General features: G+C 57.5%; 1 protein-coding gene across 1 annotated transcript in view; it reads right to left on the bottom strand.

Annotated features, from left to right (window-relative positions):
• Nucleotides 1-1,824: 1,824 nt before the first annotated feature.
• TNFRSF1B (TNF receptor superfamily member 1B) overlaps nt 1,825-21,327 on the bottom strand; it is a 33,678-nt gene continuing 14,175 nt past the window's right edge. Inside the window, exons 2-10 of the mRNA XM_075550921.1 lie at nt 17,333-17,438; nt 15,613-15,741; nt 14,937-15,086; nt 14,444-14,537; nt 13,785-14,023; nt 13,249-13,326; nt 12,798-12,832; nt 7,468-7,663; nt 1,825-3,718 (exon numbers count right to left, since the gene is read on the bottom strand). Coding sequence (XP_075407036.1) covers nt 3,438-3,718; nt 7,468-7,663; nt 12,798-12,832; nt 13,249-13,326; nt 13,785-14,023; nt 14,444-14,537; nt 14,937-15,086; nt 15,613-15,741; nt 17,333-17,438 — 1,308 coding nt within the window. The 3' untranslated portion in view covers nt 1,825-3,437. The remainder of the gene's footprint in view (nt 3,719-7,467; nt 7,664-12,797; nt 12,833-13,248; nt 13,327-13,784; nt 14,024-14,443; nt 14,538-14,936; nt 15,087-15,612; nt 15,742-17,332; nt 17,439-21,327) is intronic.

Below are 21,327 nucleotides of genomic sequence, written 5' to 3'. Positions count from 1 at the left end.
GGCTTTCCTGGCCTCCACATTCCTTTGTCGTTCATGTCCGACTTCCTTTTCCTCGTCACCCTCTGATCCTTGTTTTCTAGCTGGCATTCATTGTCTCTCCTCCTGCCCAATAAGGAATAAGGAAGCCTCATGTAATAGAGTAATTATGGGGCTGCCGGGAGTCAGGGTGGCGTCAATGGCAGGGTTCTGTGTGGGTTTGTTGTTGGTTTTGGTTTTTGCTGGTGGGGAGAGGGGATTGGCACCCATCCCCAGCTCTTAGAGCAGTGCCCAATAAGTGACAATCCCCGATGACCGTGTGTTCAAACACTGGGAAACGGCAGCGCATCCAAAGTCACGAAGCTGCATGAGATCAGCAAGGGAGTGAGCTGGGAATGGAGGGGAGGTGCAAGGACGTAGCCTTGGGCTCCCAAATACACTCCTTGATCTGAGGAGGCACCAGCCAAGGAGGCAGGAGAGCCAGGGGAGGAGTCCCAAGGAGGAGGGACCATCATGGCACCGGTAGATGAAAGGAGTTGGAGACTCATCAATACCCATTGAATCGAGCAACCTGGAGTCGGGGGGCACCACCAACAACAGACATTTTAGTGGCTGGTGCGGCACCAGCCTCCTTGGAGCGGGGAGAGACAATGGAAGAAGATGAACTGGAGACAGTGACCACGGAGAGGCCACCTGTCCCATGTCCGTGCTATAAAGTAGGGCTGAGGAATCTTCGTGGTCCCAGGAGGGAGTGTGGTGTTTGAGGGTTTGGGGTTGCCTTGTTGCCTTCTAACTGGCAGCAGCATTCGGATGCTGGTGTGCAGACAGATAAGTCCAGTCCGGGAAGGGCAGGACTGTGATGGTAAGAGAGAGGGGCAAGCCCCTAGAGTAAGGGCCGTCTTCGTCTGCAGCTCCGCTGGAAGACTTGCACTTGGCTAGTCTGGTGCTGATCCAGTCTCCGGAGAGAGTGTGGACTCCTGGCGCAGTGGCGCCCCAGGAAACCCTCTTCTAGTGGCTTTGATTTTCTCAGTGAAACAGGAAGCCAGGCAACCCGCTGAGGGTGAAACCGGGAAGTCAGAGGATTGCAGAAACAGGAGAGGGTGGGAACCGAGCCTTACTAGGCGGGCAAGACAGTGAAACAGCGAGTGGGTACGGAACAAGACGCTGCCCGCCTCTAAAGAGGCCAACGTCAGATTCTCTATGGTACTGACTCCCGTGATGGAGTGAACTGTGTGCCCCCTTCACCAACCACCAAAAGAGAGATGCTGTCAATCCTCTTATTTCTGCGGTTTCCTTCATCCCATGAACGAGTCCATATTCAAAGAGAAGCGAGCTCTGGATTCACTGCAAAGATCCGAGGGAGCTTGGATGACAGAGGCAGCTACACGGCTCGGTTTTGCGATGGAGGAAGGGCTGTGAGCGAAGGGACTGTGGGCAGGAAGGAAATGCCACACGCAATCTTGACACGCGTGGAGGTGTCCGTCCTACATTCTTCCTTCAGAATCTCTGACCCCCAGGTTCCCAGAGCCCGTGTGCTGATCTGAGCCCCCAGTGATGGGCCTCCCAGGTAGGGAGAGCCTCACCCCCGAGGGAGAAGACAGTCTGAGAGACACTGCCCCCAACCCCAGAGGAGGCGAGAACCCACAGAGGCCAGCTGGGTGACCATGGCATGAAGGCCGCATCTTCTCGTGCACCGACCCGGGCAGCTGTGCCAGGGTGCCTCTAGTGGGCCAGCCACAGCGTGGTTGTCAGGCTCGACTCCCTATACACCGGCTTAGCAGCAGGCAAGCCTGATCGCAGGCAAACCCCAGCCCAGACTCGCAATCAGAGCGCCCAGGGCTTAAGAAGTAAAAGAAACAAAAAGTTTATTTATAAGCAGGAATACTGTTCAGCATACAGTGCAACGCTTGGTCATGGGATCGAGTCAAGCCCGGAGGAAATGAAGCCACACTCTCCTTTCCCAGTGCCAGCTGGGAGGTTTGTGGCCCCCCTGAACTGTCCACCAGAGGGCAGACGCGCCCCACCAGGGTGCAGGGTCCGACTTGGGCTGGGAGCCTGGCACGTGCAGGCCCTTTGCCTTTGTGATTCCGGGATGGGAAGTCCTGCTTGTCTCCATGGAAATGGATAGCTCAGGGGCCAAGTTCAAGTCTGGTGGAATTTATCAGCGTGGGATTCAAGTGCTTGGGATGCAGCCAGGCACTTGAATGCATCCAGGCACTTGTAGAAGCTGGTCTGGTCCACACTTGGTCCCACCCCCTGCGGTGTTCTGAGTGGGAGCTGGTGTGTGTGTGTGTGTGTGTGTGTGTGTGTGTGTGTGTGTGTGTGTGTTAGACTCTCCAGTGGGAAGAAGAGAATCCCTAGGCAAAATGATAGCTTTCAGCTGCTTCAAAACGGGCTGCCGAGCCGGCAGCACAGGTTAGACAGACGGGACACAGACACGTGACCGTAGGCACCATACCAAAATGGCTCCGCAGCTCCCCCGGGGGGGCTGGGGCTCTGGGACAGGGAGAGGGGTCAGGGGAGCACCCCTCAGGAGGGAAGGAGGAAAGTCCAGGCTGAGGTAGGAGGAAAGAGATGCCTGTAGGAGTCTCAGACACCTACAGTTCCAGAAAGTTCCCTGATAAGAGAGGGTGTGGTTTCACACCAGGTGACAGGGGAGGGCTGGGGGGGAGTGGGGGTTGCGCACTGGGTCTGAGGGCCACTGGCATGAAGACCAAAAGCTGAGGAGGCCAGGGCGGCCTGGGTCAGGGGCTGGAGCAGCCCTCCGAGCTATGCTTCCTTGTTTGGTTTGCCTGGTGGTGCGGATAATTTGTTAACTGCCACATGTTAAAATGGGAATGATTTCCGGTTGAGAGCTGCTTGCCATCCGCCTCATGAGGGCTGCCCCCTTGAGCCTCTGGGCACCCAATTTTCAAAGTGTGGTACAAGAGGACAGGATGGCAGAAATGGACTTTGGGGTGGGGGACACTTTCTGAGGGTCCTGAGTAAGGTGGGGGATCCCGTGTCCCCTGCAGAAGCTGCCAAATGCCCTCCCTGCAATGAGCCAGCCATCTACTCGGAGCACACCCCCATGGAGTCTGCTCTCTGGGACTATCCCCCTGTCTCAGCATTCAGGCTGAAGCTCTTGTCCTTCCTGCCCTGCAGGGGGGCACAGGGCCTCCTGGGAAGCGAGAGGGCAGTCCAAACCGTCCAAGGCTCCAGGAGCCAGGCTCCAGGGTCCAGCCGAGGAGAGCTCCAAGAGGCAGGGACTCGACTCAGCAGCCCTGCCAGTGTGGGGTCGGCTCTGCCATTGACCAGGCAGCTCTTCAAGAAGGACACACACTGAGGCAGAAGAGGGGCCTTCAGGACCCCTCTGGACCTGCAGGCGAAACAGAGGCTGAGGAAGCCAATAAAGGAAACCTCCCAGAGTCGTGGCAGGCAGGGCCTGGAGGTACGGGCTGCCCAAGGCCCCTGCCAACAGGTTAATGGGCCTTCATGCCAACATCCGGCACACCCAGAGGCAGCGGCTTCTCCTCCGAGCTCTGCGGCAGCGTCTCTGGCGCCCCCAGGTGGGACTGAAAGGGCTGTTCCTCCGTGGAGAAAGGGACCTGCTGGTCCCCTGGGAAGCCCGGGGCGGCAGCATGCACATCGCCCGTCACGGAGCTGGCCTGTGAGGGGCATTGAGAGCCATGGTCGGAGCTGCTGCAGACATTCACGATGCAGGTGACGTTGACCTGGGTCCCACTGCCGCTGGGGGAGGGCTCTGCCAAGCAAGGAGATGGGAGACGTGGGTCAGTCCCAGGGTTCCAGAGCGTGGGGAGGGGGGATGGGGGAGCTGGGAGGGACAGGCGGGTGAGTCTCATAGGCGATCTCTTGTCAGAGTGACAGGGATGGGGGGCTGTGGACCAGGAAGAGGACAGGGCTCTGCTGAGTGCCCATGTGCAAGTCCCTTAGACTCTGGGGGCCTCCGTTTCCTCACCCGTCAAATAAGAACAGCATCACCACCTACACGCCACACAGATGGGGAGAGCCAGTGACGTGAGGCAGATGGAAGGGTTCCAGGAACAAGACGCACTCCCCACCGAGGGTCACAAACGTGACTAGGCACACAGGACCGGCTGCAGAATACCTGTCAATGCCGCCATGAACTAACTGCTGGGCGGCGTCCGCAGTGCTAACCAACGAATAGGCTCATCCTCCACCTGCCGAGGAATCAACCTCAGAGGGTTTGCAAGGTGTTGCTTTACAGAGATGGCACGCGGACTCTAAACTTTTCCTTCTCAGCCAACCCTCTACCCGAGGCCGAGCTGCCCCTTAATGCTCCCATGCAACCGGTTCCTCCGCATCTCACCCACACGCCCAACATCTGCCCAGTCGCTCGGGCCCAAAGCCTTGGACCCAACTGGATCCTTTCTCTTCCTCCCAGGCCCCAGATCCTACCTGGTCTACCTCCAAAAGACTCTTCAAGGTCACTGCCTCTCCTGCTATGTCACCTTTAGTCATCCCAGCTTCTACCTAGCCCCACTGCAGTCCAAGACTTGGGGTCTCAGTTTGGAGAGTTCCTCCTCGTGGCCCTGTCCCTTCCTTCTTTCCTGCAGGCCTCAGCTACAGACTGCTTCCTCCAGGTGATAGGTTTATTGTGCCAACCTGGCCGATAGACACAGGTGAGATTAATAAGGTTGCGGTTTAGTTGAAGGGCAAAAAGATAAATGGTGCAGCGAGCCTCACCTTTCCATCTCTTGCTGTCTGATGATCAGACCAGTGTGCGGCTGCCTTAGCTCGTTCTCTGCCTCAACTTGTGAGCTACACTACCTGTGGGACACCCAACCCGTGGATTGTGTCACTGTAGTTTGGAGACCTGCTTCACCACACTACTGGTGTGTATATTGCGTGATCTGGGGACTGTCGGATCCTGTCATCTGGCCGACTGTTGGTGACCCGCCCTGCTGTTTGCTGCCTGTGGCTAGACTGCCTGTATTGCTCTACAGAAGACTTGGTTGTCTGCTTCCTTGACTTGCACCCAGCAACCCTCGTGAGGTGAAGGACTGCCAGTATATTAACTAGCTCATGAAAGAGAGTTGAACTGGTCCCTCTGTACTGCTCTATGGACTAATTAGCTGTTTATTTCATTATTGTTATATGTATACAAAATCTTAAGTGTCCTCATCTTGTTTCTCTAGAGAACCCTGTTTAACACACCTGCCCAGATTTCCCACTCTGAAAACACTCCCCTGCTGTCCTACCTGTCACTCCCTGTCTGTGCTCTCTGGGGCTCACAGTCAATTGCCTCTGTCACTTATATGCCCCAGGCCCTGGGCCTGGGAATTTTGACTGTTGCTGCCTCATCCTTAGGGCCTCCAAAGGGGGGGAATGTTGTAGGAGTCATCCCACAGAGCTGTCTGGGTCACATTGGTGGGAGGACTTGGCTATCAAGATGTAGGATTTGGGAGTTCATGATTTAATGGTCTGGCTTTCTGGCTTCTCCTGGGAACCAGATGCGAGGCCCAGAGGACCCTTGTTGCTGAGTGGTAACAATGACAGGAACAGCTCCAGGACACAGGGCTGCCTACGCCCCTCTTGTGTCTGTGACCTGCCCACTGGCAGCCACTTTGTGTTTTCTAACTGAGGAGACACATGTCAGGGGCTGGACACACCATTGCCCTCCTCCCCCCCAAAAAAAGTGTCCGCTGCTCCTGCTGCTGCTCCAGGAACTCGCCAAGAGCCTGAGCACACATTGCATCCAAGTGCATGAGCAGAGTTGGACTCATGGTTCCTTGACAGCAGGACCTCGGGGGACCTGCTCTGCTCAGAACCACCTCAAACACACTGGGGGTGCAAGGGCACTGAATTCACAGGCTGGGAGGAAATTTCCACCCTCGAACCTCCACGGCACCCAAATGTCACCTAGCCTCACCATGCCCTTTGCACGTGGTGAATGAGACAACCTGGGGGCGGGCTGGGGACACGGCCCTGGGGCTCATAGGCTCCCACAGTGGAGAAAGTGGCAGGGGCAGGCGGGGTGGGGGGAAGGGGAAGGAGACCAGGAGGAGGCAGGGTTAGGGGGAGATGCCCAACGTGGGCAGATCCTAGGGCTGAGGCAGCCACACTGGATGTGGGCAAAGCAGGTAGAGCGGAGCTTAGAATCAGAGAGAAATGCAAGGGCGCAGGCAAGCACTACGAGCTCGATGTGAGGCTGATTCATTCAGTCAACCAACATCTCAGCTCACCTGCTCTGTTCCAGGGCCCGGCCCGGCCCAGCCCCTCCTTCAGGAAGCACTCAGACACGGGCTAGGTTGGGGAAGTGGGCACTGATGAGATCTCACCAGGACAGAGAAACCAGAGGAGCACCTGAGCCCAAGCGAGCAGGCAGGAGAGGAAGTGGCCTTGAGTCAGATGACAGGAAGGGCAAGGGAACGTAGAGGCACACAGGCGCAGCTTGTCAGGAGAGCAGCAGATTGTAGTCCACTGGGGAGCCCGCAGTCCCTCTCTGGAGGTGGCCCAGTGAGCTGATAACCTGGGCACCAGGCCAGGTCCCCTGAAACTCTTTCCTCAACAGCCCCTCCAAGTGGTGCCAGGTCCCCAGTTTCAAGAGGTGGAAACAGGATGTCTCCTAAGCTCTAGGCCCTGATCACTTCCTGACCTCCCTCTTGCTGGTGTGCCCAGAGGTGGCGGAGACTCAGGCCAGCAGCAGGCTTGGCCTCTGCACCGCAAAACTTGTGTGGGCACCGCAGATGCCGGTATACAGTATCATCTGTCACAGACGAGGGCTGGGACACACTTGCAACCAAAACATCTCCAGAGCCAATATGGGGACCCCAGCCTTTGAAAGGGACAGGGCAGTGGCCCCAGCACAAGAGCTCTGGGGGTATTGGTCATCATCCATGTTTCAGCAGCGGCTCATCCATGGACAGGCCGGGTGCCTTTGAGCAAGCTGCTTAACCGCCCTGGGCTTCCATGTCCTCCTCTACACAACGGGGATAATCCAAGGAGGAATTTCTTAGTGTGGACGGGCGGATGGGTTTCAAGCATGTCAAGTACCCAGAAGAGGGCTGGCACCGTCTCACAAGCATGCAGTAAACAGAAGCTGCTGTTGTTGCTTGTTTGTTTGTTAGCCAGGCAGAGTGCTGGGATGAGCAAAATGGCCCAGGCCTAGCAGGGGAGGCAGAGCCTGGGGAGGGTGCAAGGAGCAAACAGAGGCTGTGTGTGTGACACTCCTAGGACAGAAAAGGGCTCACTGAGCCCAGAAGGGCAGCCAGGCCAGTGGGGAAAGCGGCTCAAGAAAATTCTCTAGTTGGGATTGTCCAGGTACCAGGGCGGGGTACCGAGAAGGAAGGGTGCTCCCGGGAAAGGGTCAGAAGGAAGTCCAGGTGAGCAGGGAGCGAGCAGGGAGGCGAGGCCGCAAAGCCAAGCCAAGGCCAAGTCAGCCCCACGAAGCTCAGAGCACGCCCTGCTGCAGGGGCCCGAGATGGGGTGGCTATGACCCCAGTCAAGAGGTGAGGTGGGGTGCCTTACCTGGGCTTGTGCAGCTGGCCCGGGCAGCCCCAGTCCCACTGGGCTTCTCGGTGTCCCGTGCGTGTGGCTGGTTCTGCCTGCCCGCGGTGCTGGCTGAGCTCTCCAGGGAACTGCTGCTGGAGCTGGGGGCCGTGGTCAGCAGGTGCTGCTGCTCCACGTCTTGCTGGAGCTGGATCTTGTCAGCTGGCAGGTGAGGCTGGACAGGGCAGAGGAGGACTCTGTTTCATCACCATCGGCACCCACCGCGGGTCGCACCTCCCGGTTCACACTACGCTCCTGCCCATGGCACTCCATCCATACCCAACACTTTACACAAGGGCTACACTTTGGTTGTTAACTCCAAGGCCGCGGTTCAAACCCAGCTTCAAACCCATCAGCCTGTCTTCAGGAGTAAGATGAGGCTGTCTGCTCCCATAAAGAGTTACAGTGTGGAAAAGTTGCCGGGGGCAGTTCTACTCTGACCCACAGGGTCACTCTGAGCCGGAACCGACTCAATAACAGTGGGCTTGGCTTTTCCCCCCGCTGGAGTATGAGGCCACAAGGTCTGGTTTACCAAACAGCCTGGGAGGGCCGGGGGAGCAGGGTTTGGCCTTCATTTGGCATAAGAAAACAGAGGCCTGGGGGAGGGGAGGGGGGTAAGTGGAATGAGGAGCTGATGCCAGAGGCCCAAGTAGAAAGAAGCTGTTTTGAAAAAGATAACCTGTGTACAGATGTGCTTGACCAAATGGATATATGTATGGATCGTGATAAGGGCTGAAAGAGCCCCCAGTAAAAGGATTTAAATAAATAAATCAAACAGAGGCCTGAGAAGTGGCTTTCCTGAGGCAGCCCGTCTGCACAAGAAGACCGTGCAGGTGAGGAGCAGCCAGGAGCCTGGCCTCCAGTCAGCCCATCCTGCTCCACCACGCACTGCTGTGTGACCTTGGACAAGTCACTTTACCTCTCTGTGCCTCTGGATTTTTTTTTATCTTAAACAAACAGACAACAACCACCACCCAAAAACCTCCAGTGGTCGATGAGTGGACGCTGACCCCGGTGACTTCGTGTATGTCAGCGTATAACTGCACTGCTGTGGCCTGGGAAATGGCTCGCTAGGCCTGTCTTCAGCGGTATCTCTCAGTGGGGGGTGCGGGGGGAAGCAGATGGGACGCATATCTCAAAACGTCCAGTTAGCAGTTAAGAGCATTAGCCATTTGCCCCCCCCAGAGACCACTGTTTGTCTAAAGAGGGCGATGGATCCGCTACCCACTCGGGCTGTTGTGAGGATCCAGTGGGTGAATGCTTGTGAAGGGTTCTCAACCAAGGTCTGGCTCCCCAGTGTTTAGTACATCGGGGGGCAACCAGCCATGGCCCGGGGGTCAAACCTGGCCACCACCTGCCAGCAAAGGAGGGTTTCCACATTTGTAGGTGGATGGGGGGAAGGATGACGGGAACAATGCTTCCTGCCACTGGAAAATGAGGTGAAGTTCCACTTTGAGGTTCAAAAGGGGAGGTTTGTTTTGGAACCCAGCCAGGGGCCTGTGTCTATGTACTGTGTATGGTGGCTTTCACGGTGCCTCGGTGGTGTGCCGGGTGAATGCTGCTCACCTCGGCTGCCGGCCAGGAGGTTCAAGAGACCTTTGAGTCCACCCAGAGGCCTTGCCGAAGAAACGCTCGTGGAACTACTGCCATGGCGTCAGAGCTCAGACTGAACGCTCTGGTTGCCAGGCTGTGGATGGCAGCGGAAGCCCCACATCCACTCCCAGGGTCTCCACGCGGGCAAAGATGCCGGCGAGTCACCTGGGACCACAGTCCAGGGACGTGGACAGCCTGGCTCTCAGACCATGCACACGGCAAGGTCAATGTGGCAGACGGAGTCAGGTTGACCGTGAACGCCCTTTGCACCGACTTTCGTGTCTGCTTTTCGTATTTTCCGCTCTCTTTTCCATGGAGGTTTTTCTCTGTTTTGTCTAGTCACTGTTGTTGGCTTCCTGTTTGTGTTTTGTATGGTTTTCTGCCTACGACACCAGGATAGAGACAGTCACTGGATGAGTAATTAGCTAGGGGCCTGTGGGGGGTCGGTCATTTGGAGGGAAACAAGGAGCGAGCCATGAGGACGAGAAGAAAATTGCCTGGAGGTGATAGCCCAATTCTGCGTAATATGCCTGAACGATTAACTTGTATGATATGTAATTAACTAAAAAAATCCCATGGAGCCCGCTGTCTCCACTCCCCTGACCTGATCAGCCCAGTAGCCCCCACCCCTACCCCACCAGGGAAATTCTGAGAACCCCCTGGCCTCCTTCCAGAACCACTCTGAACCCCCATGCCCTGCCTGGCCCGAGACGTATCCAAGGCGGTGTTCTTTATGGAAGTGGACTGGCACATCTGTCTGCTGCTGAATTTGAGTGGCTGCTGAATTCGGATCACCACGCTTCAGCGCTACATCACTAGACTTCCTTCCTCCCGACAGAAGTAGCCACAATTCCGATGCACACTGACCCATCCGGTACCACCTGTTTCACTAGGCAACAGTCCTGCCCCCATCAGACCCAACCCTGCCCACCATGACTGTGACCCCCTCAGACACAAGCGCCAAGTCCGCCAAGATGCCAAACCAGAGGGTCCTCAGCATGAGGCCACCAAGGCACCCCGAGAGGGAGAGCCCCATGCCTGCACCACACAGTGGGTCTGGGACTGAAGCTCAGCGGAGCCCAGAGATGCCTGCTTCCCATCCCCTCATCTGGGAGGCAGCTGGGGTTGGATGGATGGGAGGTGAGCCAGCTTCATGCGGCATCCATCTCTCTGAAGACCTATCTTGGCCACTGGGAGCACCCAGCTCAGCCTGGGCAGGGACAGCAGGGGAGGAGCCTCCAAATGTCACTCTCTGAGAAGGGGCTTTTCTGGCAAATGTGAAACCTGCAAAGGTCACAGCCGCCTCCCTCGCTGAAAGCCACGGTTGCAAAGTTCAGGCCGCCTCTTGAAGCAAAGTGAGGTGGAGGGGCTGATGGGCTCTTGAGAAAAACAGGATCCCAGCCAGCCAGGCTCCTCTGGCCCCGGCCCTGGGGAGAAGCAGAGCCTGACAGAACCTAGCAGAGACCTGGGGGTGAGAGTGGGTAACCTCCCACATATGGATGTACCATCTTTTCTGAACCAGAGAAATCACGATCCCATCATGCTCTGGGAGGTATTTCTGCAGCAAGAGGAGCAGGTCCTTCCTCTGAGAATAAGTACCCTTCACTAGGAACTTCAGCTGGCCTCTCAGCAAGGACCACCCTTGAGCCAAGGTGGGGCAACCAGCCCTGAAAACAGCTTGGAACACCTCTGACCATCGGCCAGCAGCAGAGGCAGGGGGCAAAGGCCAAGCCTGCAGATTCAGACTGAACTGCCAAGCCGGGCTCGGCCACTTACCCAGGGGTCTAACCCGACACAAATAAAGACCTGAGGCTCCCAAAGTCTCTGTTTCCTCGTCTTCAAAATGGGGTGCGTGTGGATGCAGAGGGGGCACGACCGCCCCCAGCAGGGGCTTGTCATAGCCTGAGCCAGATTGTGGTGACAATATTTACACCACAGGCATTGGCAAACACCAACGGGGGTTTCCTCCTGCAGAGCTGCTGCCCCGCACGCCGCTGGGCTTGGCACCGAGCACACAGAAGCTGAGCGGCTCATGTTTGGCGCAGGCAAAGCTCAGGCAGGGAAAGAGGAAGCGGAGGTTCCCCGCCCGTCCTCCTAGCAGTAGGAATTGAGAAACCCTGAGCTGGGGAAGAGGTTACGAGGAAAGAACTGGAAGGCACACAGCCGTGGGCATCCCGGAACTGAGGCCAGAAAGGGGAGCAATGAGAGGCAGCGCCTGACCGAGAGAGAACGGTTTGATTCCTCAAACCAGTGTTTTTCTCCACGGAAATACACATCCTCCAGGACAGAGCGAAGAGCCCTGGGCTGGGAGTCCAGAGGATCCGAACCAACGGCTTGCTCCATGACCTGGGGCAAGTTACTCCTCCTCTGCACTTCTGTTACGTGTCAACCAAGAGATAAAAAAATATACAGTCCCTCCCAGGATCAGCGTGTGTCAATCGCTATACATGTCACAGGCACCGGAGGCCCCTGGGTAAGCTCCTCTCTAGCCTCATGGTTCTCGGGCAGGGGAGGTTTGGCCCCCTCGAGGACGCTTGGTCCTATCTGAAGATCGTTTTACTTGCCACCGTAGGAAGCATGCAGGAAGGAGGGGTTAGGGATCTGACCCCAAGACCCAGAACAGCTGTCCCCAACTAGGACTCCACAGCTCAGCTGGACTGCGGTTGAGAAACCTTGACTGAGCGGAACGAGCGGAACAAGGCATATGGAAGAGGCCCCACCGGCTTGGCTTCCTCATTGTCAAATGGTGTGAAGCCCCATCTTGCCTACCAGGCGTGGCACTGCAGCAAGCCCGGGGGGCTGCCATCCCTCAGCAGCCTTTCCACTGCCAGCCCCCAGCCCCCATCCTCGGCCATCAGTAAACCCACCCGGCTGCCATCAGTTGAGTCTGCCGCCTGGGGACCCCATGTGTGGGACAGTCTAACTGTGCTCCACAGGGACCGTCTTTGAAAGTAAGAAGACCACCAGCACATTCTTCCAAGGTGCCGCGCAGGGGCCTTGGGCCTCCAACCAAGCACAGTGGCCATCTGTCCCTCCCATAGACGCCCTACTCCACCACAGAGCCTGAGCAAGCAGACTGCTCACTTTTCCAGCCGCCCTGCAGCTAGGTTGGTCACGTGACATGGTTCTACCCTTCCTACCTCATGCTTCTGGGAGGTTGTCTGCTTTATCGATCAAAGGCTCCCGGGCCATGTCCCCCTCGTCCTCACCCTTTGAACCTGGGGGTCATGTGCGAAGTGGTGGTCACCACCTGACACCACACAGCCACAAAGAACAGGACAGGACGGAAGCCAGCACACTAAAGACTTCAGAACTGCACGTCCTTTAGCATCGTAAGAAGATGCAGGTGAACGCATGGCAGCAGCTGTCCTCACCTGGGCTTTCTGGTATCAGGGAAATGGAGCCCTCTGGATTTTGATGTCACCCGCAGGTGTCAGGGTACTTCCGGGCGGCGAATCCATAAATACGCCAGCATTGGCCTATGTCTAACAAAGAGCCTGCAGGCATGCTGATGTAGACCTCAGGCCCCATGGGAGCACTCAGAGCCCCACCTCTCCCCGTCCCCCACTCCGCAGACAGCCCTTCAGCTTGCCCATAGAACCAGGTGGCCTGAAGTCAGTCTGAGAGCCATTGCTCCTGAGACAGTGCTTTGGAAACTGAAGAGGCAGATGAGAGTCATTGTCATCTGAGGGCCACCGTTCTCCCCGGCCACTCACCTCCTTGGCTTCTCCGCTCAGGCAGGAGCGCTTTCCTGCAGAGAGACAGGGACTCATCAGGGAGAGGGACCCCCACTGCCCTGCTCCCCTCTCCTGCCCCCACTGCACCCCACCTCCTCATCCCCATCTGCTCACACCCTTTCATCCTGGAACACTGCCTGCCATCTACAGCAGGCCCAGCTCCATGATGCCTGCTCCCTGAGGCCCCGAAAAACCATGATGAACACCCCCCCACCCCCACCCCCGCCACCCTCGATCTCACCTTGCCTTGTAGGAGGAACTTGGCGGGAATGTCCCCACACCCAGGGGTTAAGCCCTCATGAGCGGGGCCTGTCTCGTCCAGCTCTGCCTGACTCTTTGACATCGCCCAGCATAGACATCCCAGAAGCACCTCGCCCCGTTCAGTGAATCAGGGGTGAACGAGCACCCACAGGCAAGAAGGGCACCTTACTTTTCCTCTGGGTCATGATGATGCAGTTCACCAGCGCTATGAGGAGCAGCCCAAAGGCTGTGGCGCCCACAATCAGTCCTAGAAAGTAAAGAGACGCTTAGTGGCTACAAGGAACCAACTCAGAGGCCCTCAGGGCCAAGCAAGTAACCAATGGCCACAGGTAGCTGACCAGAGACGGTGTGCGGGTGGGAGGGCAAGCCCAGTCTACAGGCTTCCAAACTCGATGACAAAACAAATACCCCCAAAATGCGTGCCACACAATCCAGCCCCAGGGCCACCAGCTGGAGACCTCTCGCTGATGCTCCCCTAAACCCAAAAGGTAGCCTAGCTCAGTCTTCTGTCATCAGAAACTGCAACCCACAAGCAGGGCCCCTTCTCCACTGGGAACTCTGATCCACACCTCCTCTCCCTGCCCAGGGATTCTTGGTGACACTGTGGGGCTGGAAAGGGGACCAGGTTTGTCCCCCCTCTAGCCCAGGACAGAGCAAGAGACCATGTAAGTGAGCGGATGAATGAATGAGCCCTCAGGGACTCACCGATTGGCAGAGTGATATTCCCTGTGCTGACCTCCTTAGCCGGGGGGCTAGGGCCCAGGGGGAGCAGGGGGAAAGTTCTTGGAACTGTGTCGGGTCCTGGAGTGGCCTCCATGGGTGGGGATCTTGTGGGTTCCAGCTGGCGTGGAGGGGCGGGCTTCCAGGTCCCTGTCAGGCCAGGGGCCGGAGCCCTGCAGACCGTGTCCATGCTTGCATTTCCAGGGATGGCCACGAGGCTACAGCTGCGGGAGAACGAGGCTGGTTGGAAGACAGCAGAGGGCAGGGTGGCGGAGCCATTCATAGGTGCCAAGCCAGGAGGCAGGGGGCCCAGTAGTCACGATGGGAAGTAAGGTTACAGGGATGCTTCAAATTTTTCATAGAAAAAATCCCATTATCTTTCCATTCCATCTTTCCAAGAACTCTTTGACACCATTCCTATGTGCCACACCCTCTCAGGACCCATTGTCCTGCCCTTACTTCTCCCTAGGTGCCCCACCCTCGGGCCCACCCAGACCAGACATGGGTGGGTGGTTGGCAGGGCTCAGCAATACCTCACCCCAAGGAAGTCAACGCGTGGGGAGATCCCGGGCCCTATGGGCCCCAAGAGTTCCCCAGGGACATCCCCCCCTTGGCCCTCTGGTGGCAAAGGGCTCAGCACTCACGTCCGGTGGGGCCTGCAGCTGTCTGTGTACGAGGTCGTGCTGGAGAATGTCCCCGGGGCACAAGGTGAGCACCCCACATTTGTTGTTTCAGTTCCTTCAGGGGGGAGATTATGACCCGTCACCAACTCAAGTTCACGGAACACACGCACACACACACTCTCACATCCACGACTGAGTGGTGCTTCCATTAACCAACATTCTGTGGCCACCTGGTCTCCAGTGTCATATAGGCCCGTCCTCCCATGGGATCCCCATCTGTTATCATAACTGATGCTCAGGCCACCTCTGGATCTCTGGGCGCTATTGCGCAGCAAGTACCTGGTCAACTGAACTGAGGGAAGAGAGAGTGGTGGACGGACAGACAGAGGAAGGGGCAGCAAGCAGCCGGCCACTGCTGATGATGTGCCCAGGCTGGGCTTCCTGGGTGGAGGCCCATGCTTTGACAGTGGTACCATGAAGGGGGTCCCCAAAGACTGCCAGCCCTGACCCGTACCTGGTTTGACCACTCCAGAGCCGGGTGGGCACTTGCTCAGCGGAACGCAAAGGCGGCATTTCTTCCCAATCATCATCTTGCAGTACCAGCCAGGTTTGCAGCTGCAGACACGGTTCTGCTCTCGAGTGCAGGCTTGAACTTCCACCAGGTCTAGAGGAGCAAGAGGGCAGCCCAGCGTCCCTTCAGTCTCCACGGCTGCCCTGTCCACTGTCACGTCCATTCACCCTGGCGGCCAGCCCAAACCCAAACCCCAATTCCCTGCCATCAAATCGATTCTGACTCATAGCAACCCTACAGGACAGGGTAGAACCGCCCCGTGAGTTTTTGAGTCTATAACTCGTTCTGGGAGTAGAACACCTTGTCTTTCTCACTTGGAGAAGCAGGTGGTTTCGAACAGCTGACCTTGTGGTTAGCTGGCCGGCATGTAACCACTGCACCACCAGGGTTCCTTCACAGCTAGCCCTGCACCCAGAAAGCTCGGTCTCCAGGCTGCAGGTGGATGGCCCTCAGCATGGTGGCCACAGCGCCTCGAGGCCACTGCTAACAACCGAGCCTGGGGTGTGGAGCCCTCAGGACCGGGGAGCTCCCACCCCCACCCACCAGGGCTCAGGCTAGGGGCCCCAGTGCCTGGGCTCAGGGAGGGTGCTGGGGCCCACCCCCTCTGCGGCCCACTCACAGGAGCTGCAGCGGGAGTCACAGCTGAAGCACTCGGAGACAAAGTTCAAGAGCTCGGTGTACGTGTTGTCCTCACAGGGGGCGCAGACGGTGTCTGAGGTTGTGTTACAGAAGCTCTGCACGTGTTGGCCTGGAATGCAAGGGACGACGGTATTAGGGAGCGGGCCATGGCCAGAACCCTGGGCTCCCCTGCTGCTCCCGGAGTCTCCGAGTGCTGCGGCCTCACCAGGGAGGATCTTAGGTGGCTCGCCAACTTCCCCACCAACTCACCTTAAGTAACTCCCTCAACCCCCTGGACTTCAGAATCACACAGACTTGAGTTTCCACCTCCCATCTGGCACGTCCCAGCTGTTACTCTACCTCTGAACACCCCCACCCACCCCCACATTGCCCTTCAAATGTCTCCCCTGCTGCTCTGTCCCAGTGCCTCAAATTCCACCCCACTTGACATCAGTCAATCACACTTTAGTGAGAATCAGTTTGTCAACAACACAGTTCTTGGGAGCCTATCAAGAATAAGGGCACGGGACTCCTAGAGGCAGAGAGAGAAGGCATGCCGGGGGCTGGGAGGGCATGGAGCCAAATCTTGAAGGAGTTTATTCTTCTGAGCTCTGTCGCCATCCCCAGGCCACCAGGTTCATGGCTCTGTTTGACTAGTAACTTCTTGAATTAACAATACCTTGGTAATGAGGCACTTCCCCCAGGCCCTCCTGAAATGGCTTCGGGAAGGGACGGGCACACGCAGGCTCACCTGTATCTCAGGCCAATGGCTCAGCCTCCACGGACTTCCTGACACCTTGAGAACCACCTCGATACTCCTTGACTTGGTCCCTGCTGACCTGTTCCTCCTCATGTCCTGCACCAGCCCCCTCACTCCCTCGGGACCACTCACTCACTCACTCACTCCTTTCACCCACCAGAGAAGCTCCCGCCACAGGGCCTTTGCATGGGCCGCTGCATCTGCCGGACCTACTGTGCCCTGTCATTTTGCATGACCTGCCCTATCACCTCGTTAGGGTCTCAGCACAAAGCTCCCTTAGTGCCCTGCAACCCAGAGAAAGCAGCATGCCCACCCATCTGTCTCCATCTTCCGTAACCTGCCTTGTTGTCCTCACCGTACTTCACCCTCTGCCATGACCAAGCATCTATGCAAGTCCCACGGGGACGGGCTTTGGGTCGGCCCTGCTCTCTGCTATACTCCCGGCACTTAGACTGGGGCTTACACACAGGGAGTAGGCCGCAGGTCTGCCATCTGTGAAATGGGTACACATTCACTGATTCAGTCAAATGTGTCCTCTGCCACATCTTGTGCCAGGTGCTGGGGACCCTGTCCTGGGAAGTACACAATAGGCAGGGAGAAGGGCGTGGCAGGGGAGGGACTGGTAAACAGCTGCAATGGAGGACGACAGGGACCAGTGGGGCCTCAAAGGCAGCAGTGTGGGCCAGGCTGCCGGCGACACCAAAGCTGAGGTCTACAGGACAACGGGCATTAACCAGCGTTCACGGGCAGAAGGAACAGCATATGCAAAGGTCTAGAAGCAAGACTGAGCCTAGGGCCACTTCCTAGAATTAGGAGGAGTTCAGTCAGAGGGACAGACCTGCCTGCCCACGCCCTCTAACACACACACACACACATACACACACACACCCTTCCTCCCAGATACCCACCCCCATAGGCCCAGCCTGCCCCAGGATCAGGGCCCCTGCGACACACGTCTTACCGGGCTGACACTTGCTGCAGCATCTCTGGATGCTGTTTTCATAGTACTCTCCTTCTGGCCGGCAGGTCTTGAGGTCAGACTCCGGGACATAGGGCAGAAGCGCACCCTGGAGGGGGAGGGAGATTGCCGGTGGCATGGTCACCCTGGGCTCCACCCTGCAGATGCTGGGACCCGAGGGACACTGGGATTTCTCTCTTCTGTGGAGGGAGTTCCTACCCTTTTCCACCCCCTCCTCTTCCTCCTCCCCACTCAGCACAGCACAGTCAGACTGCAGGCCAAGGCTCAGAGTCAGAGAGGCCATGGGGGTACAGACAGCTTACCCCCCAACAGGGCAGGCAGAGGCTGGTCCCAGCGAACCAAGGTCCTCCACACAAAACAGCCCTCTGCTGAAACCGTCTCCCTTCCCCCTTCAGAGCGAGTGCCACCTCCTCTGGGAAGCTCGCCTTGACTGCCTCAGGCTGACCTCATTCTAATAATCATTCCATCGCTCCGTGCTGGGGTCCCCGGTCTGCCCCAGTGCACACACACGCACACGCGCACGCTCCCGAGCGCGCACACACATCTGCGATGCCAGAGAGCACAGAGACAGGGGCCCTGCTACCTTGGCCCTTCAGCTCTGGCCCAGGGCCCATTGCAGAGTGGGTGCTCAGGAAATGGGTGCTTGTTGAAAATGTTAACCTTTCCTGGACACTCATCGAGAGCAGGCCTGCTCTAGGCAGTAGAAGCTGCTGGAACCCCACCCAGACCCCTTTACCAACAGGGGTACCTCCATCCACCCCTCAGTGGCTGTGCACATGTGCATAGCTCCCACAGCTTGAAGGCAGTCCCCTTGGTCCCAGGAGGGTCCCTGAACTGGGATAAATTCTCTCTCCGAGGCCCCAGGGGATCAGGCCGAGGCTGCCCCCAGCAGAGCCCACACTTTTGCTTGGCTCCTCCCTGCCTGGTCTGGCTACCCTTGTGCACCCCAAGAACCCCTGCCTCAGGCTCTGCTATTATAAGCCTCCACCTAAGACAGGTGTGTGATGGCAGGAAGCTCTCCAGACCACCACCCCATCCCATGAAGGTCACCTTCCTAGGCCCAGTCCTCCAGAGTCATTAAGGATTAGAACCCAGGCCAGCCTGGCTTCATGTTTCTAATCTCAACCTCTGTGCTGTGTGCCCCAAGTCTTCACCTGAGCTGTCGTCTCCACTTGACAGACCTCCTGCGTCCTCCCACAAATTCCTTGTAGCCTTTAAAAGCCCTTCTGAGACCATGTCTCTCTCGGAAGGTTTCCTTGCTCACACTCCATTTGGAGCGAGTCCCTCAGACATGCCCCCCTCCCCATCTCAGACACTTCTCTGACGTGGCTCTGAGAGCCACTTGATCACCGGGGCTGTGACCCGCTGGCTCTGCTGTTGGTCAAGCACCCTGAGCTAATCATGGGCTCCTCACAAGGAGCCTGGATGTACCCCACCCAGCCTGCCTCTTGAGGCCCCAGGATCCATCCCCACTCCAGGGCCAAAGCTCAGGGCAGTCCCTGGGTGAGCTTGGGAGAGATGTTAAGCGGTTGGGCAAACGGAAGTGGTGATCATGTTGAACAAGAGAGTCCAAGAGAAGAACCGTGACTTCTTCTGGAGCGCGAGTTCACACGGGTGGGTCTGTGAGGGGCCCACACGTGCGCAGCTGCTCAAACCACGTCACGGCCAACGAGTCGATTCTCACTCACAGAGGTCCTGCAGGACACAGTAGCACGGTGCCCCTGGTGGGATTCCGAGGCTGCAGCTCTTTATCAGGACAGAAAGCCTCGTCTTTCTCCCACGGAGTGGCTGGTGGTTTTGAACTGCTGACCTTGCGGTTAGCCGTCCAAATGGTAACCCAGTAGACCCAACACCTGCATACACATGCAGGTACATCCCAAGCTGAATCTCAGCTCTTCTTCCCACTCAGGCACAGTCTGAAACAGGCACCCTTGGCAAAGCCTTAAGGCCCCTTACCTGGGCTTTCTCAGGGTGCAGGCAGGGGAGCTGGCTATGCCGACAGTACTTGGGGGGGCCCTGGAGCTGTACTTTAATAAATAAAATGGAACCAAACAAGCAAAATCCTCCCCAATATGTTGCTGCAGTCGGGCTCTCCGGGGGCCTGGGGCCGGAAGGCTGGGGCTGATCTGAGGGCCCCTGCACCAAGGAACTGCCCCCCAGCAGCATCCTCAGCTCATGCCACTCACCTGAGTAGTAACTGAGCCGAGGGCCTAACCGCCCCCAGCCCTGCACCTCCCTTCCCCCCAACAAGCCTTCCCTGGAGGTCTCCACTGTCCGGCTTCCCCAGGGATGCACTGGGCTTCCCCACTGTGACCGAGCATGGCCCCCTGGCACTGTCTCCTCCCTCAGACACCCCACCCTACAGGCCCCTCCCCTACAGAATTGGAACCCTTGTTCCCCCAGTACTCTCCGTAGTAGCTGAGGGAGCCCCCCCTTCCGAAGGAGCATGGAAACTGCGGGGCCAGGGCAGTATCCTGGAGGGGCAGCCCGCCTGGGGCAGCATTTCTTGTCCAGACTCCAAGGGCCTGATGGGAAAGGGTCCTGCAACAGCCAAGTTTGTGCTCTGCCAAAGTTGCACCCTGCACGCACACACACATACACATACACACACATGCCTGGCCTTCCAGCCCTCTTTCCAGTAGCTTTTCCATCCGCAGCCTCAGTATGACCAGCCTCCCCTCCACTTCCTCCTGCTGCTCCCTACGGCTCCAGCGCTGCCGGCTGTCGCAGGGGTCAGCTCTCGCTTGAGCAATCTTGAGGCCTGTTGGTCCTCTCGGACAGGCGGGGGAAAAGGTCCGCCACCCTGTCATAGCTAAACAATGAGGAACAGAAAGTCCCTTACTAAGCAAACAGGACAAAAGGTCACCCCCTCCCGCGCAAGGTTCCCAAGAGCAGGAGCTCGGACTAAGACATGAACCTGAGAGCCGGCACTGCTGGGACTTCACCGGCTAGCCACCCCCGAGAAGTGCCGGGCCAGGACCTCCAGAACCTCTGTGCTGGGGTGGGGAAGCTCAGAGTCACAACCGTCCCGCCCTGCAGAGGATCTCTGTGGAGCAGTTGACAGTGAGGACAGGCCCAGTCGAACAGGACTGGATTCACTCAGCATGTTTAGCAAACCCAGTCTTTCAACACATGGAGACCCAAGATAAATATTTGGAAACCAATGTCGAGAGTGAAGGGCCCATCTAACAGATGGGGAAGCTGTGGTCTGGTGATGGGAGGTGGCATCAGGGAACAGACACATAAAAGATAGAAGAAACTGCCCTTGGGTGCAAGGACACGCTCGGAAGGTGGAACTATGCCCATGCCACCCACGAGAAAACAGGCTGGACAGTGGTGAAGTCACCTCCTTGGGTCTTTCAGAGATGCTGAGCCATTCCAGGGCCTCATTGGTGGCAGCTGGTAGGGGATGGGGTTCAGCAGACCCTCATGTGGCTAGAGGCCTCAGAGCTGCCTCAGACAGGGTGCATAGCACTTTGATCCTCTGCTTAACATTGGGCTCACCCCTCCTCCGAGAAGCTCACATGTCCTGGAAGCACTGCAAACGGTTAACACGTGCAGCCGCTCACCAAAAGGTTGGATGTTCAGTCCACCCAGAGGCACCGCAGCAGAAAGTCATGGTGATCTACTTCCAACAAATCAGCCCTCGAGACCCCTACGGGGAACAGTGCTGACAAGAACAGCGTTCCCACGAGTTGGGCTGTTAACTGATTAATAAGAACTGAGCACCTCCACCGTCCCAGGAGACTTCACGTGAGCGCCATGGCCTGCTGGGAGGATGGAGCGCTCCAGAGACTCGCCTGCACGCCTGCCTCCTCCCCTCTTAGGGACCCAAGCTTCCCCTCCCACTCCATACAGACCCAGGAGCCAGGGACACAAGGCCTCAGCATCCCACATACCACTTACCCTCCATCCCAGGCGGGGCTGTTCGCCACCCTAAATTTGCACCCCACCCCATCGCTTCTCAGCGTTGGCCC

The sequence above is a fragment of the Tenrec ecaudatus genome, chromosome 1 (assembly GCF_050624435.1).
Source record: "Tenrec ecaudatus isolate mTenEca1 chromosome 1, mTenEca1.hap1, whole genome shotgun sequence".
NCBI classification, from domain to species: domain Eukaryota; kingdom Metazoa; phylum Chordata; class Mammalia; order Afrosoricida; family Tenrecidae; genus Tenrec; species Tenrec ecaudatus.
This window is presented reverse-complemented; position numbering and strand designations above follow the sequence as displayed.